The 27492-nt window shown below is 43.1% G+C and overlaps 1 protein-coding gene across 5 annotated transcripts in view; it reads left to right on the forward strand.

The window, feature by feature from the left end:
• LOC111601468 (Down syndrome cell adhesion molecule-like protein Dscam2) overlaps positions 1-18207 on the forward strand; it is a 30700-nt gene extending 12493 nt beyond the window's left edge. For 2 of the 5 annotated variants that reach the window (XM_023318051.2, XM_023318052.2), the window contains 30 exons: positions 464-625; positions 970-1119; positions 1207-1327; positions 2892-3009; positions 4940-5163; positions 7283-7410; positions 7538-7638; positions 7806-8010; positions 9355-9486; positions 9608-9757; positions 9832-9977; positions 10121-10256; positions 10556-10675; positions 10853-11005; positions 11086-11608; positions 11674-11884; positions 11944-12199; positions 12411-12554; positions 13220-13528; positions 13629-13784; positions 13996-14175; positions 14249-14623; positions 14794-14919; positions 15485-15800; positions 16194-16357; positions 16447-16692; positions 16748-16969; positions 17030-17225; positions 17397-17642; positions 17767-18207. In XM_023318051.2, coding sequence (XP_023173819.1) covers positions 464-625; positions 970-1119; positions 1207-1327; positions 2892-3009; positions 4940-5163; positions 7283-7410; positions 7538-7638; positions 7806-8010; positions 9355-9486; positions 9608-9757; positions 9832-9977; positions 10121-10256; positions 10556-10675; positions 10853-11005; positions 11086-11608; positions 11674-11884; positions 11944-12199; positions 12411-12554; positions 13220-13528; positions 13629-13784; positions 13996-14175; positions 14249-14623; positions 14794-14919; positions 15485-15800; positions 16194-16357; positions 16447-16692; positions 16748-16969; positions 17030-17225; positions 17397-17642; positions 17767-17818 — 5768 coding nt within the window. In that variant the 3' untranslated portion in view covers positions 17819-18207. Of the gene's footprint in view, positions 1-463; positions 626-969; positions 1120-1206; positions 1328-2891; positions 3010-4939; positions 5164-7282; positions 7411-7537; positions 7639-7805; positions 8011-9354; positions 9487-9607; positions 9758-9831; positions 9978-10120; positions 10257-10555; positions 10676-10852; positions 11006-11085; positions 11609-11673; positions 11885-11943; positions 12200-12410; positions 12555-13219; positions 13529-13628; positions 13785-13995; positions 14176-14248; positions 14624-14793; positions 14920-15484; positions 15801-16193; positions 16358-16446; positions 16693-16747; positions 16970-17029; positions 17235-17396; positions 17643-17705 lie in introns of those variants that run through there. The other 3 variants (XM_023318053.2, XM_023318054.2, XM_023318055.2) reach the window with 3 other exon arrangements.
• The last annotated feature ends 9285 nt before the right edge of the window (positions 18208-27492 follow it).

Consider the following 27492-nt stretch of genomic DNA (forward strand, 5'->3'; position numbering starts at 1 on the left):
GCGATGCATGATAGTCGTTTAAAATCTCATTCAATATTTACGCTGCGAATTTTCCGATATATATCATTTTTGATATTTTTACGAGTCATATATTGCGCATGGTATTTTTGGTTTTCCCTTTGCTCCCGTTGGTTTCTTTCTTTCTTTATGATCTGTTCACTTCCGTTTCGCATGTAATTTCAAGCAATTTCATTCATTCATTTAAACTGCTGCCATTTTTGCATTGCATTGCACAGCTCTTATTGTCCTGCACGTTGGCCTCTACGGTAGCACTTTTTTCACTGGTTGCAGTGGGGTTTCCCGCGCCCGATGGGCTACCCCAAAGCGTTTTATGTTTCCAGTCGAAGAGTACGTTCGGCCCAAAAGGCACGCAACAATTGTTGATTTTCGGCAATTTCTCAGCTTCTCATCTGTTTCTTTATTTTTTTACTCTGGTTCTGCTCTCTGTTGGCTGTTTTTGCAGTGGTTCGTCGGCTGTTTCATGTGCACGTGGAAAACACTGAAGTCTATTTGGGAAATTCGGCGTTGATTAAGTGCGCTATACCGGAATATGTGCGGCCTTATGTGCGCGTGGCCAGTTGGCATCGAGGCGAGGAGATACTGCTGCCGGAACTGTCGGATGTTGGTGAGTGTTGCCACATTTTTACAGAGACACACAGATAGCTATGCGTGTGCTTGTGCGGGTGTTTATCTGCAGCTGAAATTTATGTACACATGCTAGCATTGTGCTGTGCTTGTTTGCTATTGCGATACAGCATGCCCTGAGGGATGTGCAGTTGCTGCTCCGCTCTGCATTGCTGTTAGCGTTGACATTTATTGATAAATGTTACGTATACGCAGCGAGCAACTTGATTTCACTATGCATTTTTGGTTGTCGAGCAGTTTGTTGTTGTTTTTGTTTTTTTTTATTGCTGCGATTGTTTTATGCAATTTTTGAATTACGACTCCCTGATATTGGCTTCGCTGCAGCTGGTCGCTACGTGGTGCTGGCTGCCTCCGGAGATCTGTATGTGCGGTCAGTGCGCACGGAGGATGGCCTGGTGAAGCTCAGCTGCCTCGTTACCAACACATTGAATGGGGACCGGCAGCGCAGTGAGGCGGTCATGCTTCAGGTGAAAGGTAAGGCGAAAAGCAAGCTGATTGGGGCAACTATGCGCTAACTAAAACATTGCGGAATCAACGTTCGACGTTCGACGTTCGTTACAGAGCTCAGCAAGAACTTGGCGCCAAGCACCAGCCAAAAGCCGGTTATGGAAATCCAAGTGGAGCGTGGCAACGATGTGCATCTCCCTTGCAACATACAGGGCAATCCATTTCCCATATTTACGTGAGTACTGCCCCCATAACCTCTTTGCCGACTATATTCATCCACACAGCTTCTATCTCTGCCAATAAAAGAGCAACAGTCATATGGAGAGAGCTAGGCGGGGCAACGTTAATAAAGGACACTTAAGTGCATTTGGCTGTCTGCGTGGGGCACAGGTTTTATTACATACTAGAGGCAGCCGTGCGTCAGCTAATTATATGGGCTTTACACTGAGATCTGTCTGGCAAAATGCAGAAAGCTTTTTGATAGCCCAACATTAGCCATGTGTTTTCTTTGCTGACAAAAACAAACTAATAAAGCAGCTGGCGCTCAGCCAAGTTACTTGGCAAATACTTAATCATCTTGTTTATGTAGTGCTCAATGTATCGACTTACAAAAGTCAACATTTTGCTGCCAAACAATAAAGACCTATTTGGGTAAACAGCAAACAATAAAAAAAAACAGCACTCAAAGTCAGCAAATAAAATGTATCAAATAACATCAGACATTTGGCACTAATTAGCAGCATAAAAACCCTGGTTAATTGACAGGCCGATGCGTCTGTGGCAAAGGCGAAATTTGGCAATCTCTTTCCCATCCGCCGGGCTTATTAAAATTTCATGCAGCCATAAGCACTTGATGTGTGCCTCAAAGAGAGCAAGAGAGAGAGATGGAGAGTAGCTGACTGTGGCTCAGAATAAGTCGGTTGCTGAGGCGCCTGAGCAAGGGCGTAGAGACGCACACAACTGCCATGGAATATCCAAACAAACACCAGACAAACATGCAAAAAGCGCTGCTCTCCGACTGCTTGCTACGTGAAATGCCAGAAATATTTTCAAATGCCAACCCACAGAGCAGCCAAGTGGCGGACAAAGGCAGGACGCGAGATTTATACAGCATATTTTCAGTAAGCACTGCTCTCTCCAACTCTCTCCGATGCCGAGTGCCTCTGGCACGTTATGATTACGATAAATGCGAGAAAAATGCGATAATTTTGTTTTTAGTTGAAGTTTAGTCCGAGCTGCCTACGTGTCTGGCATGGCCAATGAGTGAAATCGGTTTATGGCTTACGGCCTGAGAGCTTCTTATTGATTTCATCTGAAGTATTTATATTTACTATGCGTGTGTGTACCCAAGAGAGAGAGCCTAATATCTGAAATATTTACTTTTTCGTATAGAAGATTACATTCGTGTTCATAAATAAGTTATATCAAATGTGGCGTATTGTAGTCATGCATTTGTCATACTCTCACAGCTTCTTCATGAGTGTTAAATGCATAGAATAAGACATACACTGCACATGGGAATATCAATTGTATTTTAAAATATGTTACATTTTGAATATTAATATGGAAGAAATATTAGATGTACAGTATAGATGTATTCTAGAGCTTGACTTGATGGTTGTGGTCAGTCAGTTTGATCAGCTGTCTTATCCGATCTACCTGCTTGCTTTGTGAAGTTTCAATTAACTTCAAGTATACATATATTTATATATATTTATACATATTTATATATAATTATAACACATAAATATTCCATTCAATAATCAACTAGTTGGCATTGATATCCATTTGCTTTTCAGTTGGTATCGCGTTTCAGACTCGGCAGCGCTTTATCCGATACCATCCTCGCAGCGCGTAATAGTCTCGCGCACATTGTTGCTTATCAAAAATGCTGACGAGCGGGACGCAGGCAAATGGGTAAGTATTATCATTGGCAGGCAGACACACCCAGCAACCTCAATTCGTTGACAGGCGCTGACTGTCAGTTAGTCAGTCAATCAAATGGCTAAAGGCAAGCAGTTTGACTATCTGCCATAGCGTCTGACAGCGGAATATTGTATTTAATGCACAGTCTGCTGCCATATATACATATATACACTGCGGAGCATAACTATAAGCGCACCCACTTTTTCCAGTGTAGAGTCCGTTATAGATGGAATACCGAAAAAGTGTAAATGAGGAATTAAAGATAATCGAAAATAATATTATTTGAGACCAAAACAAAAACAACAATATTAACGGTACTTTTCTTATCTGCTTTAATGTGGTTTTTGCGCTAGTGCATAACTATAAGCGCACCTATTGTTCTTTCATAATCTCGTTGGCTTTAGACTTACGCGCATTAATTGAAGATTAGCATTATTTAAAAATATTCAAATTTGAGAATGCCACGTGGTACATACTTAAGTGACATAGAGAATGGGAAAATCTTAGCCCTTATTCATGAAGGAGTCTCCAAGAGGGAGATAGCTCGCCGGATTGGTCGTTCCGATTGTGTAGTAAGAAATTTTTTTAAAGATACCACAAATTATGGTAAAAATAAGACTGGTGGCCCAAAATCGAAAATTTCGGATCGATCCCAGCGACGGATCATTAGTTCTGCCAGCAATTCGATGAAGACGGCACGTGAAATCGCCGATGAATGTGGCCAAAGTGTGTCCCGCTGGACAATTCACCGGGTTTTAAAGAAGTCAAAAGTAATTACAAGACAAAAGCTTCAACCAGCACCTCGGTTGCTAAGCCGACACATTGTAGATCGCCTGGATTTTGCCAGAATCAACATGGCAAGGGACTGGAAAAATGTACAAAAAATTTCCAAAACATATTTGGACAATAGGGTTTTCAATTTTAATTATTTTAACTTTACAGACTATTTTTTCTGACGAAAAAAAGTTTAATTTGGACGGTCCCGATGGCTTCAATGGATATTGGAGGGATTTGCGTAAGGATCCACGATATTTCTCTAAGAGAAACTTTGGAGGCGGATCTCTAATGGTCTGGGGTGCGTTCGCAGTAAATGGCTGCTTGGAATTGGCATTTCCCAGCACGCGTATGAATTCTGCAGAGTATATAGAAGTGTTGCAGATGAATTTACTGCCGACATTTCGAAGAAGAGGAGCAAGGAAGTGGGTGTTCCAGCAGGATAATGCTGCTGTGCATCGAAGCCGGCAAACTTTGGAGTGGCTGGACACACACAAAATTGAGGTATTAAAATGGCCATCATGCTCCCCCGACCTAAATCCAATCGAGAACCTATGGGGTATCCTGGTGAGGTCCATTTATGACAAAAATAAGCAATTCGACACAATCCGAGAGCTTAAAGCCGCCGTAATTAGTGCTTGGGAACAAATTCCAATAAGTACCCTTGAAAATTTAATTTCGAGCATGCCCAACCGCTTATTTGAACTAATTCAAAATAATGGAGGCTATACTCATTATTGAAATTTTAAAAAAATTGAACATCTAATAAATAAGTGTTAAGTAAAGACCTAATTCCAAAATTTTCTATGTGCGCTTATAGTTATGCACTAGCGCAAAAACCACATTAAAGCAGATAAGAAAAGTACCGTTAATATTGTTGTTTTTGTTTTGGTCTCAAATAATATTATTTTCGATTATCTTTAATTCCTCATTTACACTTTTTCGGTATTCCATCTATAACGGACTCTACACTGGAAAAAGTGGGTGCGCTTATAGTTATGCTCCGCAGTGTATATACATACGTGCTTGCAGTGCTCGAACATTGTGCCATATATCGCTGTGATATATATGACAGAGTTGATTGATTTTGACTGGCTTACGTAGCACTGGCCCCTACTACATTTTATGTGACTGGCTCTTTTTGCAGATTTGCCAGGCATCGAATCAGTTTGGAGAGCAGCGCATCGAAATTCGGCTCAGTGTAAATACGTTCGTATCTGTGCACATACTACCGCAAGTACAAATTGTCAATTCGGGCGGAACGGCAATTTTCAATTGCACGACAACGGGCTCGGCGATCGATGGCATCGACTGGCTCCACAATGGCAAACCGCTGCAAGCGAATAATGCACTCAGCACCGGTCGGGATAAGTAAGTATACTAGCAGCGTGTAACAAGCGGCAATAGTGCCAGCGCCAGCGCCAGCAACAGCAACAGCAACATGCAACTCAAACATGCAACATTGTGTGTAGCACTGAGCATAGGCCATTTCAAATTGTATCTCCCTCTCCTTTCTTTTCTTTTTTCTATCAAAGTTGCAAAATTTTTGTGCTCGTCAAAATTAAAACGAAAAAAAAGAAGCAATATATGTGTAAGCTATGCTAAGCTGGATTTTGCAACTAAGAGATATCCTATTATGAGAAGCTTATGTGGCAGCATTCATATAGAATAAAACTGGAAAGTAATAGCTTCTATATATGCAGACTTAACCAGATAATCCCTGTTATGATCCTTGGTTCTAGATTTGATCTAGATTAGATCTCAGTATAATTGTCAGCGCATACCCTGAGGAAGCTTCAAGTCTCTAGAAATAAGTTTTATACAATTTGGTTTTAATCTCCATTCATCTGTACATTGCTTTCATAAGCTCAATACTAAATCAGGTGTCTATAGCTTTAAGGATCAGTGATGTTAAATAATTTTCAGAGTCTAGCCTACGAGATATCCTCATTATATATGGCATAGATGTTATAAGCTCGTTCTACTTTTGTTTTTTACATACATTACAAACACATTATACCCTTTCTAGCCATTTGCAATGGGCTCAGGGTATACAGAAAATAGATTGGGTAAAAGCCGTAGATTACATGTTGTTGTTGTGCTTGCAGAGGCGTTGTTAAGGCTGCTCCGAGCCAAAAATGTTTTATCGCTCTGTATTATTATTGATGAGCGATGCCATAGCTGTGGGTCGGTGGAGCAGAACTACATTTGTTGCCCTCAACAATTTCATTTTTCCCTATTGTTCGGCACTTTATTTATTCAGCGGATTTTTCGATATTTTTGGTTCGTTTTAGTTGCAGCTTTTTGATGTCAGCTATTCACAGATTGTTTAAGAGTTTTGCTTTATTATTTCTACCGTTTTCCATTAGCTGATGCATGTAAGGGTCATTGTTGAAATATGTTAATTGATTGCGATGAATATTCAAGAATTTCAATCAAATTTCGGGAGAGAGAACATCATTCGGATGATTGATTGAAAACAAAGCTCAACTTTAGCCGGGCTGCTCTGGCTATTCTGGCCGTCTTCGATACACACAGAGCCACAGTCAGGCAAACTAAACTAGATCATGCTATTAGCATACCTTTGTTATCATTCATTAGTTCAAGTAATTAAAATTAAATAGAAAGCAGGCACATGCATGTGTCTACAAAACATAAATTATGTTAATCTTAGTAGCGGCAGATTGCCCAGCTGCTTGCGACTGCCGAGTGGACACTGTGCACACACACATCTGTTTAAATGGGTTGAACACATCTTGATAATTTAATGCAAATTACGTGAAATCAGCATAATACGCAGTCTGGCCGAGCCAAATGCAAACTCGCATAGCCCAGCGCATCAGCATCAGCATCAGCACAAAATATCCTTACATACATAAATATATTGAAGTTGGCAAACAGCCTCGAGTACAAACAGCCTGTAAAAACAAACATCGTGTCGAGTATGTGTGTTCTCCAACTGTTGTGTGTGGGTGTGTGCGTGTGTGTGTGTGTGTGTTTATGCGGGCGAACTGACCAGCTGTTGCCCAAGGATATATGCCAAAGCAAAAGCGGTCAAGCAGAGCGAGAGCGAGAGCACAATAGAAAGGGGAAAGCCGAGCTGAGCTCCAGCAAATCAGCATAACAAATCAACCAGAAATTTTTATGCTTATGCTAATAAAATAAATAACAAATTTCGCCTGAGTGAACAAAAGGCCAGTGCTCACACACACACGCATCCACATCGAAAAAAAGCAGAGAAAATACACCCACACACGCACTCATACACACAGAGATACATTTACATACACATCTAACACTTTTAGCTTACAAAATGGCGTCAGTTTATGGCATATTGTATGTTCAGGACTCTTTCGTGCAACGTTGTCAGTTTTGGAGCAGCGTTTTTTCTTATTTTCCTGTCTTAGTTTAAATAGGAATTTCTTCAACATTTAGCATATTGTGTGCTGACTTCTTTTCGAAAAATTCCATCCTTTTATTTTGCTGCCAGCATACGCTTTCTATCGAAGACTTCGCTGCTGTTGTCGAACGTGGGACGACGCGACCGCGGTGTCTATCAATGTCTCGTGGAGAACCAGCGGGCCAGCGCACAGGCCATGGCAGAGCTGAAGCTGGGCGGTAAGTTGACATGGGTGTTGTGGGCTGTCTGCTTGGATGTGGATGTAGCTCTCATCTACCCACTCATGCATAGTTTATGAGACAGGGCTTGGCATTTATCAGCCGTGCTACTTTTGCCTCTCCGCAGACACTGTGCCCGAATTGATTTACACGTTCATTGAGCAGAATGTGCGTCCGGGGCCATTAATATCGCTTAAGTGCTCAGCCAGCGGCTCGCCACCGCCCCAAGTAAGTTCGAATGTTTTATTGCTATTATTATGCATTGCTATATCATTACACACACACGCACGCACACACGCACACACACACATGCATGGCTGATTAAGCGTACAAATTATGCACTGACCATATCCGGGCGACTTCTTATTGATTATCCGCTGCGATTTTCATTGCAGTTTGCATGGCTTCTGGACTCGCAGCCCATTATGGATGTATCTCTGCATCATCGCTTCGCAATTGGCCAATTTGTCGATATCGCTGGCGATGTGATAAGTCATTTAAATATTTCCCATGTACGCCCCGATGATGGCGGCCTGTACAGGTGCGTGGCTACCAACACCATGGGCAGTGTTGAGCACTCCGCTCGGCTGAATGTTTACGGTGAGTTAATATATTGCCAGCGAAATCAATTATTCGACATGACCCCCATTGTGCAACTTGAAAGATATACCCAGCCAGCCCTCCTGCAGCATTTCGAACGGATCTTTTGTGTGGCGCACAATGCAAATCACAAAAGACGCTGAGCCATGAATTTTGTTAGTGCTCTCGTCGCATCCTCACTGATTGAAAATACATTTTGTCAAGGCAACGTGACAAAAGGCAGCAGTAGACATGACACAAAAAATACCCGCATATACAGCAAAAAATTCCAAGAAAAATCCCCAGCGGCGATGGGTTCGATGGGGTCGCCATCGATATGTTGCCAATATTATCCATTGATAACAAGGGTTTGGCCAACGCAAGCTCTGCCAAGCGGGATAATCACTGTCAAATCAGACAAGAAACTTCGGCATTCAAAATACAAATATGTGAGGGGTCGTCAAACACCGAGCGCCGCGCGTCGAAAGCTAGTTCCTGCCTCAAGCACTTAGGAGCAAATTTGAGCATTTTAAGCTGTTTTGATAATTCGATCTTAATGTGTTAATAATGCATAAGCGAATGCCCCTGAGCCTGCCTCATGATTGATGCTGTCTTATGCCATTCGGCTTGCCTAGGGGCAGCCTGTATGCGTATACTTGATATTTAAGTGGGCACATTGATGATAAATGACGTGTGCTTGTGCGCCACAATCAGCGAAGTCTAAAATCAAATTAGGTCTCTATCCACCGGTCTAAGCAGCAACAGCTATTAATACAGGTGAGATAGAAGTTCGAGCACTGAAATGGGCTACTACTCAACGCTCTCTAATACAATCGCTAGCTATTTTTATTTCTAATATGATCTGCAATTAATTTGTAATCAAGAGGACAGCACAGCAATAGAAAGAGAAATATATAAACGAGATAATACACTGTTGCATATTTCGATAATAGGCTCAGAGGCTTAAGCATTTGAAAAATATAACAAAATATACAGATGCCAGTTCGAAAACCAATCAATATTTTGTTTAGGGCTGTGTAAATGCGCTGCTGCACTGGGTGTGCAGTGTAGAGCAGGCTGTTTAATTATAAATAGTGCAATTTATGCAACGTATTTACGCAGGCAACGTGCTGCATTAGTGGCACTACAAATTGCACCCTGTGGCGCCAGCCACGAATGCAGTTCATGCATTAACATCGCATCTGTCCCGAACAAAATATAATTTGAATTATTAAGCATTGGCGTTGCGTTGCTGCCTAATTGCATTTTGTAACTAATTTAATAAATTACACTGCTCTCGAACACAAATGCATGCACACACACACATATACACACATACACACACATATATACACCCTTTTACAGGTCCACCGTATGTACGAGCCATTGGGCCCATTAAAGCCGTTGCTGGCGAGGACATAATTGTGCGCTGTCCGTTTGCTGGCTATCCAATTGACCAAATTCGCTGGGAGAAGGCACATCAGGAGCTGACAACAAGTAAGACAAATTGCAATAGAGGGGAATGGGCAAGGAGTAGGGAGCAGGGCGTGGCAGCTGCAATAGACGTTCGAGCGAATAGCAGAATTTGATACACATTTTTATTTTGTCTTTGGCCAAGGCGCTCACTATACACTCGCCCCAGTGGCGGAGGGCGGACAGCTTGTCATCCAGAATGTGGAGCCTGGGCGTGATCAGGGCATCTACACGTGCATCGTTAGGAGCCGGGCGGGCGAGGAGGCGCGTCGCGACATGCAATTGAACGTGAACAGTAAGTTGAAGAGGGAACTCACCTTCAGTTGGATGTCGCATTAATGTCTGCCACGTTGGCTAATCGCTCACCAGGTCCGCCTGTCATTGAAGCCTTCAAGTTTCCCAAGAACCTGCAGGAGGGCGGGCGCGCGCAAATCACCTGCGCGGTATCCTCTGGCGACATGCCCATCTACTTTACCTGGAGAAAGGATGACAGTGTCATTCCCCTCAGCCTGCAGGTGAGTTGGCAATCCAAAGATGTCGAACGAGCATTGCATTTAGCGCAACTTGTGAAACATTTTTGTTCTTGCTACTTCTACTGCTGCTGCTGCTGCTGATGCTGCGTCTTTCATGTGCGTGTGTGTGTGTTTCAATTTACAAGATTACTGAAAAGAAGGAAGAGTTCTACTCGCTGCTGGTGTTTAAGGATATCAGCGCCAGGCACAGCGGCAAATACACCTGCTACGCCAGCAACGCTGCTGCCAAGGTGAACTACACGGCGGAACTACAAGTGCGCGGTAAGTTTGTTCGGCCATGAAAAGCAAAAGAAATAGAATGGGCGGCTCGCAGTGGCTCCGGTTGCTTCGGTTGCTGTAGCTATTGATGCGCTTTGCTGCTGTTTCAAAATAAATCACGCAGGATTTGTGTGCCTGTCCTGCCAGCACTTTGCCGTTTCTCGGGCTACACACTGAAACAAATACACACTGCACACACATCCGTATAGAGAGAAACACAAACAGCAAGTTGTTAATTTTGTTGTTTACTTGGCGCGCTTTCATTCGTTACATTTCGGTATTGTGTCCCGGTCACGTTTCAGTTGCGCCGCGCTGGAGCTACGAGCCCATGGACACGGCCATTATGTTGGGCAATACAATATCGATAAATTGCGAGGCGGAAGGATATCCGATTCCAGCAATTACCTGGTTCAAAGGACAGGGTAAGTTTGCCAATTTGCTGGCTATGCAGCTTCGGCCCTCAGCCTGTCGCCTCAGCTCATTCAAATTGGATGGGTTAAACGTGCAGACCCAGCGCCAAAGTCAAACGTTGGCTTATTAATTAGCTCAGTCCCATTTGAATGAGAGCAGCAATTAGTTTAATTAAGGGTCGCTTGCAGGAAAAGCATCAAAAGACTTCAAGCCTCTAAATATGCGCAACCACTCGCTGGTCCTTAATCTGGCCACTGACAACGATGAAGGCTCCTACATGTGCCAGGCAACCAATGAAATTGGCCCCGGCCTCAAGAAGATAATACGCATCAATGTGAACGGTAATTCAAATGACTGGCTCATTGACAGCATTCAAATAACTACTGATTACCAACTCCATTCCACTCTATGCATCATGCAGAGCCGGCGCGTTTCGAGCAGCCTGCCCGTAATGTCAGCTCACGTCGCAACGATCCGGTTACATTGGATTGCCATGCGAAGGGTGACGAGCCCATAAGCATTGCCTGGACACACAACAATGGCCGCATCGATATGAATAACTTTCGCTTTAGCATTGCGGAAATGAAAACGGAGATGGGCGTGGACTCTCAACTAACCATCGGCCACTCGGATCGCCATGATTCCGGAGTATATCGTTGCATTGCCGAGAACCCGTATGGCCGTGCCGAGCAAATTGTTTTTCTTGCCGTGCAGGAGCGACCCGATACCCCATCCAATCTGGAGGTCTTCGAGGTCGGCTCTCGCACCGTCAAGCTCAGCTGGCGGCGTCCCTTCGATGGCAACTCGCCTGTGCTCAGCTACCTGGTGCAGTATCAGGCGCTCAAGTATCTGCAGTCGCACTCGGCGCTTGGCACCGCTGGCGGTGATTGGAATGGTGCTAATGTCATCAATGTCACGCTGCCATCGACGAGCATTAGTCGCAGGTGTGTGTTTATTGATTGCCTCAGCTTATGAATCCCTGAGAGACTCTGCTCTTCTTTCTTCTTAGCTATGATAGCGATCTACGCGAAAATGCGATTGTGGCTGGCCTGTCCCCGGCTACGACCTTCCTCATACGCATGCAGGCCATCAACGAGATTGAGCGCAGCTCGTATACGGACGCCATTGTGCTTAAAACCCAGGAGGAAGCGCCCACTGAGGCACCATCAAACGTGCAGGTGCAAACGGGCGGCGAGAGCGATCTGATTATTACCTGGCAGGTGGGTGGACCAGCTCGAAACACCCCAGTTCCCAATCACACTACACTAACCAATTGCAGATACCGCCACGCGAGTCCTGGAACGGTGAGCTTATCGGCTACACTGTTAACTGCACTGAAGAGAAGCAAAACATTAACTACATCAGCGTGGTGAACAGCTCCCTCAAGTCGGTCATTGTCAGCGGCTGGGCAACTACCAAGGCCACTCTGCGTGGCCTGCGCAAGTACACGCGCTATGCAGTCACTGTGCGGGCTCTCAACAGCTTCGGATCCGGTCCCTGGAGTGCGCCCATCTTTGGCACCACAGCCGAAGGCGGTAAGTGCCACTAAAATTGTCATCTTACTCAGATTGCATTGACTTAACAAAGCTGGACTTTAATTTGAAAAAAAAAGAAACATTCTATTCAAGTTCTTTTGAAACTGAACTTATCTGATTATCTGATATTTGAGTAGTTTTATTCAAGAGACTTTTTAATTCCAAACAAAAATCATAAAACTTAATTTCCAATCGATTTGAATATTTGCAGTACCTGAGGCCGCGCCGCAAACCGTTAACTGCTCCTCGCTATCCTCGCAGAGCTTGAAGATATCATGGATGGAGCCGCCGCTGCAATTCCATGGCGGCATTATACAAGGCTATAAAATTTTATATCGCCCCATAGTGCATCAGAGTGAGTATTGGCTGCCCAGGCCAGCGCATCTAGATTTTGCGGTTGCCAGTTGGCACTTTATGGCGCTGATTTTGTTGATATTGCAAGCGACGAGCGCTGTGTAAACAGCAATCGATATGACTGTGTAGTCTGCAGCGGGGCGAAGCGGAAGTGGGGCCTGAGGCTGCTAGAAATAAGAAGTGAAGGCAAGCTAGTTGCTTGGTTTATTGGTTTTGGCGCCGAGCTGTGCGTCAGCACATTGATGAGGCGGCAAGTTGTGGATATTGGCACAGCTTATCAAATCAATGTACGTACTTGGGAATCGATACTATTTACACGGCTCAAGCATCTTCCGGTTTCTTCTACTTAAATCGATTAGCCTCAATGTGACTTCGCTTTTGTTATTATGAACAGTTTATTAGAAGATGCTACTTACAGGAGGTTTTTGTAGCCTTGTCACGAAATTGGTAAGGCTTCAAAGATGTCGTCGGTGTCATAAAAATGTTCTAGCTAGCCATGTTCGTCATGAAAGCTTGCATTAGGCCGGTCTCTGTTGTTCGACTACTCAGTAATCATTTTTAACTTAAAGTAATTTTCAGCCCTGTAATTAAGTTAAGCAGTAAGGTTGTTGCTGGTTTGACTTTCACATAACCATAACAATATGGCTTATCAATTCAATTTCACAGTCGACTTCCCCGCCAAACTGGAGATAAAACGCACTTCGAACCTGGAAACGTATCTGCATACGTTGCTCAAGGCCACCAACTACTCGATACGGGCTCTGGCCTATACGGCCACCGGCGATGGCTTGGCCAGTCAGCCGTTATTTTGCCAAACGGATGACGATGTGCCCGATGCTCCGGCGGCCATTAAAGCTGCTGCCTTGACGGCTGATTCGATTTTAATTTCATGGCTCCCGCCGAAGAATCGCAATGGTATCATATCGCATTACACGGTATATGCGCGTGAGGCCGGTCGAAAGGGTCAAACCAAGAGTGAGTATCCGAAATGGGAGTGGCTAACACATGGCGTGAATCTGTTTGCTTTTCTCTTCTCTTTTTTTGTTTGATTTTTCTTGTTTTTGATGGCGATCAGCTCATATGGTGCGCGTTGATGAAAACGGCTATCCTGTGACATTCGAGGCACGCAGCCTGGCCGAGAATCAAATGTACGAGTTCTGGGTATCTGCATCCACATCCGTGGGCGAGGGCGAGCCCACATCTGTTGTGGCACAGGCAACCAATACACGAGGTAGGCGTTGCAGCGCTTTATAGCTGTTTTTACACGCTTCAAATGATGCCATCAAAGGCGATTGTGTGATTTTCGTTTTAATTAAAATTTCATACATGGTCCTGGGCCCATGTTGCACAAAATGACCGCAACAGCGTTGTCAATATTTAAATTCCGTGCACCTAACTGTATGCAATGGTTTTAATTTTGTTTTGCTGTGCACTTGTTGTAGCACCTGCACGCATCGCCTCATTTGGGCAGGTGGTGCGCAAGGCCATTGGCACTAGACTCGTGCTGGAGTGCCTCGCTGTGGGCAATCCAACACCGCGAGCGCGTTGGTTAACACGTGATCGCCCCGTCACATTCAGCCCCTTCTACGAGGTGACCAACGAGGGCAATTTGAGGATACACCGTAAGTAGGGCTGTGATGCAGAATATTTGCATTTACATCTTTTGATCCGCTTTTCGCGTTGCACTCTTAACAGGAGTTGAAGGCAGCCTCTCCGGAAATTATACATGCACGGCAAACAATCTCTTTGGTAGTGACGAAATCCAATATCAGGTGATTGCTATGAAGCCACCAGGCGCACCACAAATCATCGTGCAGTATGCTTCCGCTGACAGCATACGTGTCAGCTGGGATGCACCCGATGACGGCGGCGCGCCGTTGCAGGGCTACACAATTTCATATCACACCGCTGGTGATAGCTGGACACAGACGGAGCTCCTGCCAGAGAACAACGCTTACACAATGACGGGACTGAAGTGCGGAAATCAGTACATTATAAAAATGTCAGCTCACAATTTGGTGGGCAATGGTGCGGCCAGTGAGGAAATTAATGTCTGGACCAAGGGAAAAGGTGAGTCCGCAGCCCCAATGCATTTGCATTTACATGGTAACGAACTGAACCAGTCGCGCAGCAACTCTACTGCGCCTCTACTTGCTGCGGCTGCATTGACCACAGTAACCACTCGCTGCTGAATATTTCCCACATGCATTCATTTCCATATTCATTTACATTCCACACAGCCTCGCAGGCGCCCAACGGCAATGAACTAATTGCCACAAATGCAACCTGTGTGAATTTGAAGCTGTCATCGTGGCACAATGGCGGCTGCAGCATTCATCATTTCTCCATAGAGCATCGGCCACTCGGTATGTTTAAGTACACAATGAATATTCAGTATTTTCCGAATGAAAAATCAGCTCATTACTATAAGTAGATATTCCGCTAAAGGTTCTTCAGATCAGCATCGAAAGGAATCAAGTTTATAGCCGTGCGAAAGCATTTAAGTTTCGGTCCGCCTACAACAATTATTAACATTCATTTTTTATGAAATTCAATTAATGCAATTATTTACGTTTTCAATTAACTGAGCAATGAACATACATATTTATTTATAAATATTTATACAATTTTTATTGCGAATGGAGAAGCCAAGTGCAACATGGCGTATGAAGTATAATTTCCTTTCGAACGAAAAAAATGATGTGTTTGCTTTTTTATGCTCATTCAGAAAGTGAAAAGAGCATATTGGTTTTTTAAATATTTAAATATTTTAAATTTAATAATTTAAATAGCGCTAATGAAGTTAAATATATATAAAATATAATACAATTTTTTTCATCCTTGCGGAAAATATGTCTAGGGACGCAATGAGCGAGCATCCGAGTGCAAGCTCTTCCTTTTTTACTTACTTTCCTTTTTATTATCCCCCAGGTGACGTACGCTGGACAGTTGTCACATCGGATATTTCAAACGCCGAGGAAAACCGCGAAAATTTAATATTCTGTGACTTTTTACCTGCGAAATGGTACCAGCTGCGCATCTCTGCCACCAACGATGCGGCTAAAACGACGGAGCATTATCATTTCAGCACCACTAACCTCGACGGCAGCGTCATACCACCACCAACAGTTTTTCCCACCGAAAATGATTTGATGAACAATCTGATAAATGTGACGAATCCAACCAGCGGTGATTGGTTGGCAACGTTTATTGTCGTTGTCATAATTACACTGTCCATCACGACGATGTAAGCGCGAGGGGAGGGGCTGAGGGAACAAATGGGTTGGAGGGCGACAAATTCAATTGGGGCTTTGAGGGGAGCAACGTAATTGAAGACACGTAATTGCTTTCGAACCTTAATTAAGCTTTAATTAACTGGGGTGCAGGTGACGCACCCAGTGCATGTGAAGCGCTGAAAACTTATTTCATTTTTAATTTACCTCTGTTTATTAATGGAATACAAGGAAATTAATAATATTTGCTGGCTCCTCAAACGACAAATCCATTTTATCAATTTGAACGACTTCTTGAGAGCTAAGCAACTCAATAAGTTGCCTTCGGTCAACGAATTCCAATTTCAAGGAGTGCTTTAGTTAATTAAACACATAATCGCTGAGACGAGGTTTTAATTTTCTTGCAGCGCGCTGACCATCAGGCATCGACGCACCCTTTGCGGCCCCATTGCCGAGGGCTATGAGTCTCGGACGCTGCCCGGGGAGTACAAGGAGGAGCACGAGAACCGACGCAATCAGCAGGTGTACAGCGCCTCGCCGGTCAAGACAGTGGACAAAAGCAATGATTCTGGTGAGTGGCGCACGCGTGTCTAGCTGCAGGTAGCAATTAACTAGCTTCCCTCACCTGTCGTTCGTCTCTTTGCTTCGTGACTTACTTAGAAATGTACGAGATATCACCGTATGCCACGTTCAGCGTAAATGGCGGACGAACTGGCGCTCCGGCGAAGACTCCCACACGCGGGCTGCCTGGCCAAACGCCGCATGACTACACCATGCAGTTCAAAACATTCGGACACCCGGAGGGTGAGAGTCTGAACGCTACGGCCTATCCGCTATTGCCAGCTACAGGCTTTGGGCATGTCAAGAGCAAGTCCAGCTGGCACAAGCAACGCTACTATACTGATGGTATGGGATTAAATATCTTTACTTAAGCAACTTAAGCTGAGGCCGTCATTCCCAGATGAGTCCACGTTGAGCAAGTCTATGACCATGGTCGCTGGCTCGCAGTCCGGTCATTCCAAGAAGTCGAGTGGTGCCCGCAGCGCCAAGAGCGGCAATGCCGGCGTGGTGGCCGAGTCTGAGTCGGACACTAGCATCAGCCCAAGCACCGAGTTCTCCAACATGCCCACTTATCGAGTTCCTTGCAAATCTTCGCGCAGCAGCGACGGGCGCGCAGTCGTAGGTGCGTATGCCGCCCGGGAATTCAGCCATGCAGTCGCAGCCAATGCCTGTTTTCTTACAGATATGTTCCGGCCTGACTCCAGCACCGAGTCGAACAATGACCTAGGCTCTCCGGCGATGGAGCGACGACACAATACTCCGCGGCACATTGGCATGCCACTAGAGAAGCGCAGTGCAGGACAGCGGAACCGAAAGCATGGCTTGCAGTCCAGCAACCAGACATTGGAGCGACGAAAGTGCCCTGGTAGTAACAACAGGTAGTTCAGGTACCTAAACCCTCACCCATCCGAATCGAACACCCAACAAAAACATAAATCTCGATACACAAAAATTAAAAATTCAATTTCCATTATGATTAGAAATTAATTTTGACAATATGAAATATATAAGCTCCCCCAATATGGTCCTTCCATTGCCCCTAATTACAGCGCTGGCAGTGAGGTGGAGACAGCCGCCTCATTGGCCGCCTCCATAGCCGCATTGACTGGCGGCGATTTGACCAGCGGCTTTCGCCCGCCGGTCGGCTTTCATGATGCACGCGAGTTTGGCGACCAGGCCGAGTGCGAGCGGGAACAGCGCGCCTTGGACTTAGAGGTACAGCGCGTGATGGAGAACACGAGCGAAGCGCAGCTGGCGAAATTGGACCGCGAGGAGTTGACCTCACTGTTGGCAAGGTAAGTGAAATGTGTAGAATCGATGCTCCCAGTGCTTGACTGTAGTTTGTTGCATGCCTGTAGCGTCTACCAACCTTGAACTTGAACCTTGAATCGCAAAAACTAACCAGCCTGCGACCCCTAGGTATCACGAGAAGAAGGAGCAGGAGCGCCAAGAATACGCGATACACGTTTAATACTAACCTGACCGCAAGTAGCAAGAGCTAACTCTGACTAACTTGGCCAGAACTAAAAATTACAAAGCAAACAAAAAATAATCCAAAAATATCGACACTAAACAGCCCAAAAAAAGAAAATAAAATTGAAAGCATTTAAATGCATTTACCGTAGCCGAGCAAATCGACAGCTCAAACTCAACTCTAATTGTTGTTCATTAAGTGTATAAACTAAACTCTAGAACGTAAGCCAATCCGCGTAATTCTCGCTACTGCAAAACAAAGACTTTACAAAATCTAAATGTATGTAAAACTGACTGTACACCCACAAGAGTTATCACAGATTTTCAGAAGTACTCATTACTCATTAATGCTCGTTAAATGTCTGTTAGCCATAAGATTAAACACAAACAGCATAAATATATAAATCTCTATATGTATTTGATGTGATAAATTGTATTGTTCAAAAAGGAAATTGTTCTTCAATTGATTTTAAGGGCGTCTCCATTGATTTCATTTCATTTTAACATTATTCAATTTATTTTTTCTATCGATAATCTATTAACAAAGGAGCCATTTACATTATTTTTAATGTAGGCTGTCGTTATTTAATTTACTTAAATTATGATATAATTATATATTACATTTAATTAAAATAGATAATCAACAATGAAATTGTATTGGTATCTTAGGTAAATATTAAATAAATAAACATATATATATATATATATATATATATATGCGTATGGTATACATGTATGTGAATCAAAACAAAACAATATGCAAATACTAACAGCAAATTAATTAAATAAAAGGTGTGCAAGGATAAACAAAATCAAAGCCCTGGTAATTTCATTAAAACTACATTTTTAAATTGGAACCCACAGGCAAACCAACAACCCAACTGGCTGGGCACCGCTCAACAACTATAGCCACTCTGCCAATATTTGCATTAGCAAATGAGACTAACCAAATCAATCAAATGCACTACGGGCCAACCACAAGCCAGCGGTTGCCGTAAACAAACCCAGTTTGCAACAACAGAGCTGAATGCACCTTAGTTAGGCAATCAGTTGTATTTTAGCACCACACCACAATATGGCTGCAATTTCAGCTCGAAAGCTCAACCCCAAGATGTCGTTGATAGCTGCCTGCACGCTCACACGCACTCAAGAAAAGACTCGAATGCCACTGCACGTTGAATGGCGCTATATTATGCATGCATGGCATGATGTTGCAGTGTTTACCTGCTTCCGGAGAAACTTTGTAAATTTTAGGAATGTTGCCAACTTTCCTCAAAGTCGTGTCAATAGAGCAACATTTGTTCACTGTCTTGCCCTTTGACAGCTCCCAAGTCATGAAAAGAGTGGCCTCTTTTAGGCGAAACACTGCGTATACGCAATTAAATTCAGTTTGCCTTCTAGCTAAGCTAAGATATCTAGTTGCTGCGACCTATGTCTTATGTAGCTGATTAAGGTTTCACCGGGACAATCAGTTTGCTAATTAGCTGCTTCTTGTCTTTTTGCCGGCTTTAATGTGTAGTTGAAGCTACTTTGAGCGGCTTATGGGCCGGGCGCATTGGCCATTCAAGAAAACACTCTAAAGAGATATGAAGAGACGTTGCGCAGCTACGACAAAGGCGGAAGTTTGTTTTGCGAGAAAGCTTAAGTGCACTTTCTATACATGCAGAATTTAACAGCTTTAGGTTGCGAACGGAAATCCAAAATCGATTTAATAGCCGCACTCATGACAACTATTATGTGAGCTACTATTATGTGCCCACCTACCAGTTGGAGGCGGTTGGAGAAGTACACACGAGTCTTGGCCAAAATCGATATCAATTAGTTAAGGCTCCTGGCTGTTAGCCTATGCAAATAATCACTAAATGGCACGGAGATATAAAGGCTAGCAGCAGCGCCAACAACAATTAAAACAACTACAGCAACAACAACAGCAGTAGCAACAGCAGCAGCAAAGCAATTTAAGCAAATTCAAAACCCGAAAATGCTAAGGTTAGTAGTACAAGCAGCCCACTTGTTCAAAATGTACTTGTAATGCTGACAGGATACACACGCAATACACACAGAGCCCACACACACAGTTATGTATATAGTTAGCCACAGCTAACGCAGCTCGACAGTCAACCGCTGCAAGGGGCAAAGGCGTGGGCGATTGCTGCACTTGCATTTAATAACAGCTAGTTCATGTAAGCACATGTGTGTATGTGTGGGTGTGTGCGTATGTGTGTGTGTTTGCATGTGTGTATGCGTTCTATTATTGCCATGTTTGACTGCACTGAACTCTGAGCCGCCTGCCGTGCGTAGGACATTATCTACACAGGCCTTGACCGAATGCAAATGTGCGTTGATGCAGCTGCACATGGCGCCCAGCGACTAACTGAATGGGCCTTGCTGTCGTTTGGCCCATAGCTGAGATTGTCGGATTGTCTAGCTTGGCAGCTGCCAGGCATTGCATTTAATTAAAATTTTCAAATTACTAAAAGGTAAATTATTTTCATTTTCATTACAATTTCATTTTATGGCGCAGTGGTCATAAATTGCTGCATAAACTGTCTACACTTTGGCCAACAAAGGCCAGTCTGGTCAGTCGGTCAGCTGAACTTTAGGCCCATAAGACTTATGAATAATGCTGTAGAAAATAAATTAGAAAATTCACAAACGTTGCTTGAGTGATTAAGCACTTGCACCTAAAAGGATTAGAATACGAAACAAGCAAATGCGAGCTAGCGACTTTTAAAGCGCATATTAAGCTATCTGCATTTCACTTGGCTCGCTGCAATAAGACAAACAGCCAACTCAACATAATGAGGCAAGCGCAGCGCAGGCTACCGCAGCCCAGCCAAAGCCACAGACCTGCCGAACAGCTGCTGCCAACGGCACTTGATATCGTCGTATGTGTGCATGCACACATATTAAAGTACACTTGAAGAAAAAAGAATTGAAAAGGGTTAAATGTGAACTGATCTTCATGTTTTTAAATTCAAGTACAAACTGTAAATGACTGAATGAAAATTTTAGAAATGAACTTGATTTCATTCTTATTTCATTTACTTATTTATTAAATTTATAAAACTTTTTTCAAGTGCATCAGTCACACAGATAAGATTGGTCTTGGGTGGGGCACAGCTGCGGCTACGGCAGCCGCTAAAGCGTTGGCTGTGCATATGCATGCTTTATAAAGACAGTGAATAAATAAATATAAAAAAAATGCAAGAAGTGTTACAAATACAAACTCAACCATACTCCGACATGCAACAGCCCGCTCGCCCGCCAGCTGAGGGCTATTCATGTGGGACTCACTTAAATAAAGTGCTTTTGCATTGCCCGCCAGACGGATGCGGCGGCGGATGCTGCAATGTGGTTGCGGCTGCTTGTTTGCTCTGCTCCTGCTCTTGTTCCTGCTCTTCTTCCTGCTCCTGTTGCGGCTGCTCCTCCTGCTGTTGTAGCTTAAGCGTCATCATTATTTGAATTATCACAGGTTTTGCTCATCCAATCCACACTGGCTGCATTCCATTAAAACATAACAATATTCTTAGTAACGCTTAACTCTTTTACTCTAGAGCCTTTGTCTACTCCGATTAGTCTGTATGCCAATCACTGTAATTGAATCGTTTGCGACGACTGTAACTGCAAAGATTAATAGGTAACATGAGCGTTAAATGGTAGTTGGTTCATATCAATTGAGCTTGACAGCATTAGAGATTCCTATCAGTCATGTTCGTCTCGGCTTTTGTTGGTCACAGAAACTGAAACATGCTGCAGTTGCCTGCGGCTTAAACATGCTCTCTTTATGATCTTTGTGATATTTAAGATCGAAACATTCAAACATGCAACGACAATGGCAACTTGTTAATATTGTGAAAGGCATTTTACATTTTACACAGTTAGTTTAAGGCCTCGCTCCATTGTCTTTGCTCATTCAAAGTTGATCGCTTCAATATGCTGGAAAGTGAGTGTGGGAGATGGCCTCTGTCTGTCGTCTGCAAGGCCTAGGAAAATGGAAACTGATTCAAGTGGAAACGCAGCCAATTGAGTGTAAGCGAAGCCATTCAAACGGTGTACGTTTATGAAAATCGAATGGAACTTGAACAAGACAAAGTAACATTCCGTACTTAAAGGTCTAAGTGTCGAGTGCTGTGCGAGCAGGCAGGTGAACATCCTGAGGAATGCCAGGTAAGTGAAGTCAATTAAATTAGATTAAGAATTTATGAAAATGAAGAAAATAGTTTGCCATCGAGTCTTATAGAGGTATAAGAGAAATATGCTTCATTTTGTATTCATTTAAACATCTGTTACTTTATTTGCATTGTAACTGTCATTCGCATAGCTTCTGTGTATTTCAATTAAATATTTGAATAGCAGCAACTCTTAGAAATCAAATAAATTCGAATATGGCTTTTGTTTGTAACAGGCAGCAATAAGCATATCAAATTTCACGAAGTTTGTGCATTGTTGATGGAAACCAATTTACAATAATAATTATGTAATTGTTTTGCCTTTAATTAAATCCATTTGCATCATCGTATTTGAGTTTCGACACTAGTCGAATTACTTATGATAAAATCAGAAATTGTAATTATTGAAATATAAGCAGGGAAAGTGCTGCTTTTAATTAAAACTTAGTTGAAGGCTTAGTAGGCAAGGCTAGAGGCTGCGATTCAGTAATCAGGCAAACAACTGGTCGCTTCTTAGGGAATACACAAAAGTATATATGTTTCTACCACATAGAGGAATACACAAAGGGATTCATATAGTTGTATATATAATATTGAAAACATTTTCAGCTGTGCACTGGACATTGCAGTTCACTTATATTTATTTATTTTTATTTTTATTTTTATTTTTGGTGCTGTTGTTGTATCGGCAGAGCTCTAAGGAATTGAATGACGAGATAAGCATTGCAAATTCAAAAAATTCAACAACGGAAATGAAAATTCATGACAACAAAACTCTAATCAAAAGAAAAAAACACGAAACAAAGGCAACTGTGACAGACGCAGATTCAGCGATGGATACAGTGGCAGCAGCAGCAGCAGCTGGAATCGAAGCAAAAGGAAACGAAGATGGTAAAATAGAAACAGGAAAATAACTTGAAAGGCACTTTTTACACTTGAGTGGTCGGGCAAAGCGTGTTGCATGGTACCGGAAGCGGAAATTCATAGCCGGACTGAGCACGGCACGGCTACTTGCTTTGCCGGAACGGATGGACAGTTCCCCTGCAGTCCCATGTCAATAGAGTGGAGCTCACAATAATGTCAAAGGCAAAAATGCAAATGGAATTGCTGCTGAGAAATTGAAAACGAGTCGCAATATTTAAAAAGCCAATTGCCTTTGGCCTTATAAAATATGCAGCAACACCAGCAGGGGCAGCTGTGCCAACGTCTCCAGCTCCAATCTCGTACTCGGCTCTCAGCTCTTCAGAGTGCACTCATTGCCCATGCATGCTAATGATATGCATCGAATATATGTATAATTACCTCTGCCTGATTTGCATGCCAAAAAGTTGAGTGAATGCAAATCTCAAATGGTAATCATTATACTTATTAACCATGGTGCAACAAAGGCATAGCAGAAATATTTAAATCAAAGCATTGTTCCTGGCTATGCATAAATTTCACTCACTGCAATCTTCAATCGCAGATTTAGCATTTGGGAGAAGCAGCTTAAATATGCCGCCTTCGCTCTGCGTTGATTTGCATAAACGTCCAGCCACATTGCAGGTCAGCATCACCCACTAGGCGAGCAGGTTGCCAGGTTGCCAGGTTGCCAGGTTGCCAGTTCGTCAGGTCTTCAGGTTACTGGTTGGCTGCAGCTTATTAATGCAACGCTTGCCTGGCTTTAATTACTCTAATTAAACGTTGAGCGGCCACGCTGTCAATTTTTGGGACAAGCGGTTAGTTCACCTTTTGCCTGTACTATATGTACTATATGTGTGTATGTATGTGTGTGTTTGTGTGTGTGTGTGTTCACCCTGCTTACACCTATATATGCCATGTGCCATGTCGAATTTTGCAACGAAGCACAGCGACCAGCTGCAAAGGTTAATTAGAGATGGACCAACAGAATTTGCAAATGTCCTCGGCCGATTGCCAGGCTGACTGACCCCAAATTTGATATGCAGCCAGCTATGCAGATGGCCTTTTGACTCTGACGCACATAGTGCACCAAAGCATATTTTGCTATCGGGCTAATCAATTGCAAAACTACAAAAGTTGTTTCGTTTATGCCAGCATTGCATGTCAGGCAGCAATGTACTTAGTTAAATTGATAAATGCCGAAGTCACAATGCGACGCAGAAAGGGTGAAGATAAAGACTCGTATGTGTACTACTGGCAGAAACAAATAAGGTAGGACTCAGATATAATAAGCACACCGACACAAAAAGCATTAAGCATATACAACATGCACTGCCAATTCGAAGGAAAATACATTTTTGTGGGAACCAAGTAGCTGCCCTCTGCCTTTTACATATGTACATATCCAAAAGAAACCTTTAGATGTCCATTTGGAATAGAATTGAAAAGTAGTTGTAGCTTTGTAGTGCTTTGCATTGGCTATTTTTTAAGTTCTATTAGATGCCCATTTGAGAGTTTATAAGACATTCAATGTGGACTATCAAAGAAATGGTTCGTCATGGACTTAATTTTACATTAATTTTATGGCGCATATAAGTTGGACTTGGATGAAGTTACAACTACCAAAAATTGTTGTGAGTTATGAGCTCGAAAATTATTGTGTTTTATGGTCTGGCGGTGTTCGGTGAAAATTAAAATTTTCGCCTTGCACGCGCTTCATTAAGAGGAATTCAATTACGCTTTATTGGATGTTCGTTTTAGTTAATTATAATTCGACCAATAGTTACTCACTCGCAACAAAAGCTCATAAGCTTAGCTTTTATATAGTTAATTATGTTTGCAAATCAATTCAGGAGATGAGCTGAGAGTTTTACGCAAGAGAAATTCTATGCTTTTTATATTTTGACGACTCTCATATTTATTTATCGCTTCAGCTACTATAAACTATGTCGACATCAACTAAAGTAAATATTCAATGTTATAGCAAGTGTATTTGATTAAATATAAACAATTTCAAAAATTGTCGCCGGACGCACAACTGTTGGCGGCAGTTCGACGACTGAGCAAGGGAAATTGAAATTTCCGTCCAAGAAAAAATTTCTAGACATTTACAATTTTTCATTTTCCATTTGAATATAAAATCTGCATTTCCTTTATAGAGACCTGGTTCGTGCTTTCTTCGCGTGCAGCACCTTCGCCTGTTTGCAGAGGGCAAAGAGCAAACTGTCAATTGGCTTCAATCAAATCAGCGCATTAAAATCGCATTAATGTCGATGGAGCAGCGTTAAGTAATGTCATTTGCTAGACGGCGAACGGTTGGGAATATGTGTGCGTGCCTGCCATAACGAAACTATTTTTCACACGACTGCGCTTAGGTGGTGAGAGGTGAAAGCAGGGTCAGAGAGAGGGTGACAAGAGGAGACCTTGCTGCATAGTCATAGCCTGCTGCAAACGTCACATTAACGGCAAAATTGATTAGCTGTTACGCGAGGTACCGCCAACGTGCCACAAGCTGCTGCACATTGGTTATACAAAAGCAGAGCGATGCAGCTGGAAAGCAAACAGAATATAATTAACTTAGTGGCGCATAGTATGGCAGGAGCTGGGCTGTCGGCTGTGGGTTAACAAAACAAAATTGGCGCCAGAATATGCTGCACAACAAATGGCAGCCACTTAACGGGAAGAGCGTTTCTAGTTTGCAGAGCAGACATTGCATCTTCTCGAGCTAAGCGTGATTTAGTAAATTGATGTATGCACTCCTTGCTGCCACACACGCATACACAGGCCACTGGTAATGGCTCGAAATAACCGCAACCGAATAAAATTCAATCTGTGAAATGCTCTTCTTGCATTTTATGCTGACAATCTGCAAACATAAGTGCAGCACAGCCATTGAGGCTGGGACGGCGGCACCGTCTGCTGCTACGAGTCAGACGGCGATTGCCACAGCCGAAGTTAAAAAGCACTCAGCTAACAACAGCAGCTCGTACGTAACTCCGGAAATGGCAAAAGACATGGCAGCTAGCTCAGCAGACTTGTGCCGCTCTCCTCTGTCACGCCCACTACCATTGGCAGAGGGCTGCTGCAAGAGGCGCCATCAGCGTCAGCATCAGCAGCAGCATCAGCATCAGCGCATTATTGGATGATTTATTGACGTCGATATGCTTAGTTGAGCACACACAGACAGCGGCAGTGGCAGCCATTTTTGCTGTCTGTGCGTGCGTTAATGCACACATACACACATGAACACATCACGCGAGCGCATGCAACTGCAACATGCAACATTCGCAAAATGTTGCTCCATTTGAATATGCCACTTTTGAGATTGAGCACGCGTTGCAAGCGCGTCAGAGATTGCGTTTGCCCAAACCCACAAGTCCTGAGGCCAGAGACCCAAATTATTGAATCAAGCATACATTTTGACGCTGATAGCATTTACGTGATCACAGACACACGCACACGCCCACACACACACCCACAAACACACATACGCACACTTGCTATAAATATATATATCTATCAAAATTGCAGATCAAAATAATTGCAAATTTGGGCTGGGCATGCGTTGTTGGCCTAGGCCTCTGGCTTTATATCTTTGATAGAATTTGAATTTGAAATGTCATCTTTCAATTGCTCTTGGCGAACTAATCAAATTTTTATGAAGCGCTTGAACGCCCGAGAGCAACTCGACAGCGTTTACGACGATGGCTCGACACAAGTGGAGCGCACATCCGTTAGCCAAATATTTACTTCCGTCAAATCAACAAATTCATACATTTTTGATGGCATCGCAGCTGCAGCATGGACTCGGCAAATGTCACTTTGTGCATTTGAGTCCCTGTTAGCAACAACATACACATATGTGTGTTGTACGCTCGTTAGCTGTGCACTTGGCACAGAATTTCTTATGGCCAATTGTCAACTGATACGCCGGCAGCAACTAGCAACGACCGGAAATGCGCTTTTGCTTTTTTTCATTTTTTATTTTTCTTATACTTCTGCTATGGCAGCCGTCAATGCCAGCGGAAGTTGTTGTTCAAAGGAAGTCGAGCTTGTTGCTATTATTTATGCAATTCCATTTGCACAACATTCTAATATTTATAGCGCTATTAAGCATGAGAGCATTATTCCCTCTAAGAACAATAGCAACAAAAGCACATCGAAATGTTGTTAAACTGATATGTTTTTATCATTTTCCATACATTCAATGCGTAAGTACTGACATTAAGAGTATGAATACAAAGCACTTGCTTTGAGAGGTGTAACTGCCATGTCCTCCCACAGCGTCAAAAGATATGCGAAAGCACTTAACTGATTGCCCTACTCTACTTTCTAGTTATAGCAGAGTTTATTTCCAAGTTAACTGATTTATAAGAAGTAATAAAACGTCAGGATAATTGTTAACATTGCTTACCTATATACTGTGGAGCTATATGACGTGGATGTCTATATATATTTAACATGTTTTTCTAAGTCAAAGTCGGATGTATAACTCACTAACTCAATATTTATGTTAAGTATAAGCTGTATATCTCTTTATATTATAAATGGAATTTTAGCAACAAGGATGTGGCAGACGCTGCAGAGCTTACATATTTTA

Source organism: Drosophila hydei, unplaced genomic scaffold (genome assembly GCF_003285905.1).
Source record: "Drosophila hydei strain 15085-1641.00,03,60 unplaced genomic scaffold, DhydRS2 tig00000063-arrow-pilon, whole genome shotgun sequence".
Taxonomy (NCBI): domain Eukaryota; kingdom Metazoa; phylum Arthropoda; class Insecta; order Diptera; family Drosophilidae; genus Drosophila; species Drosophila hydei.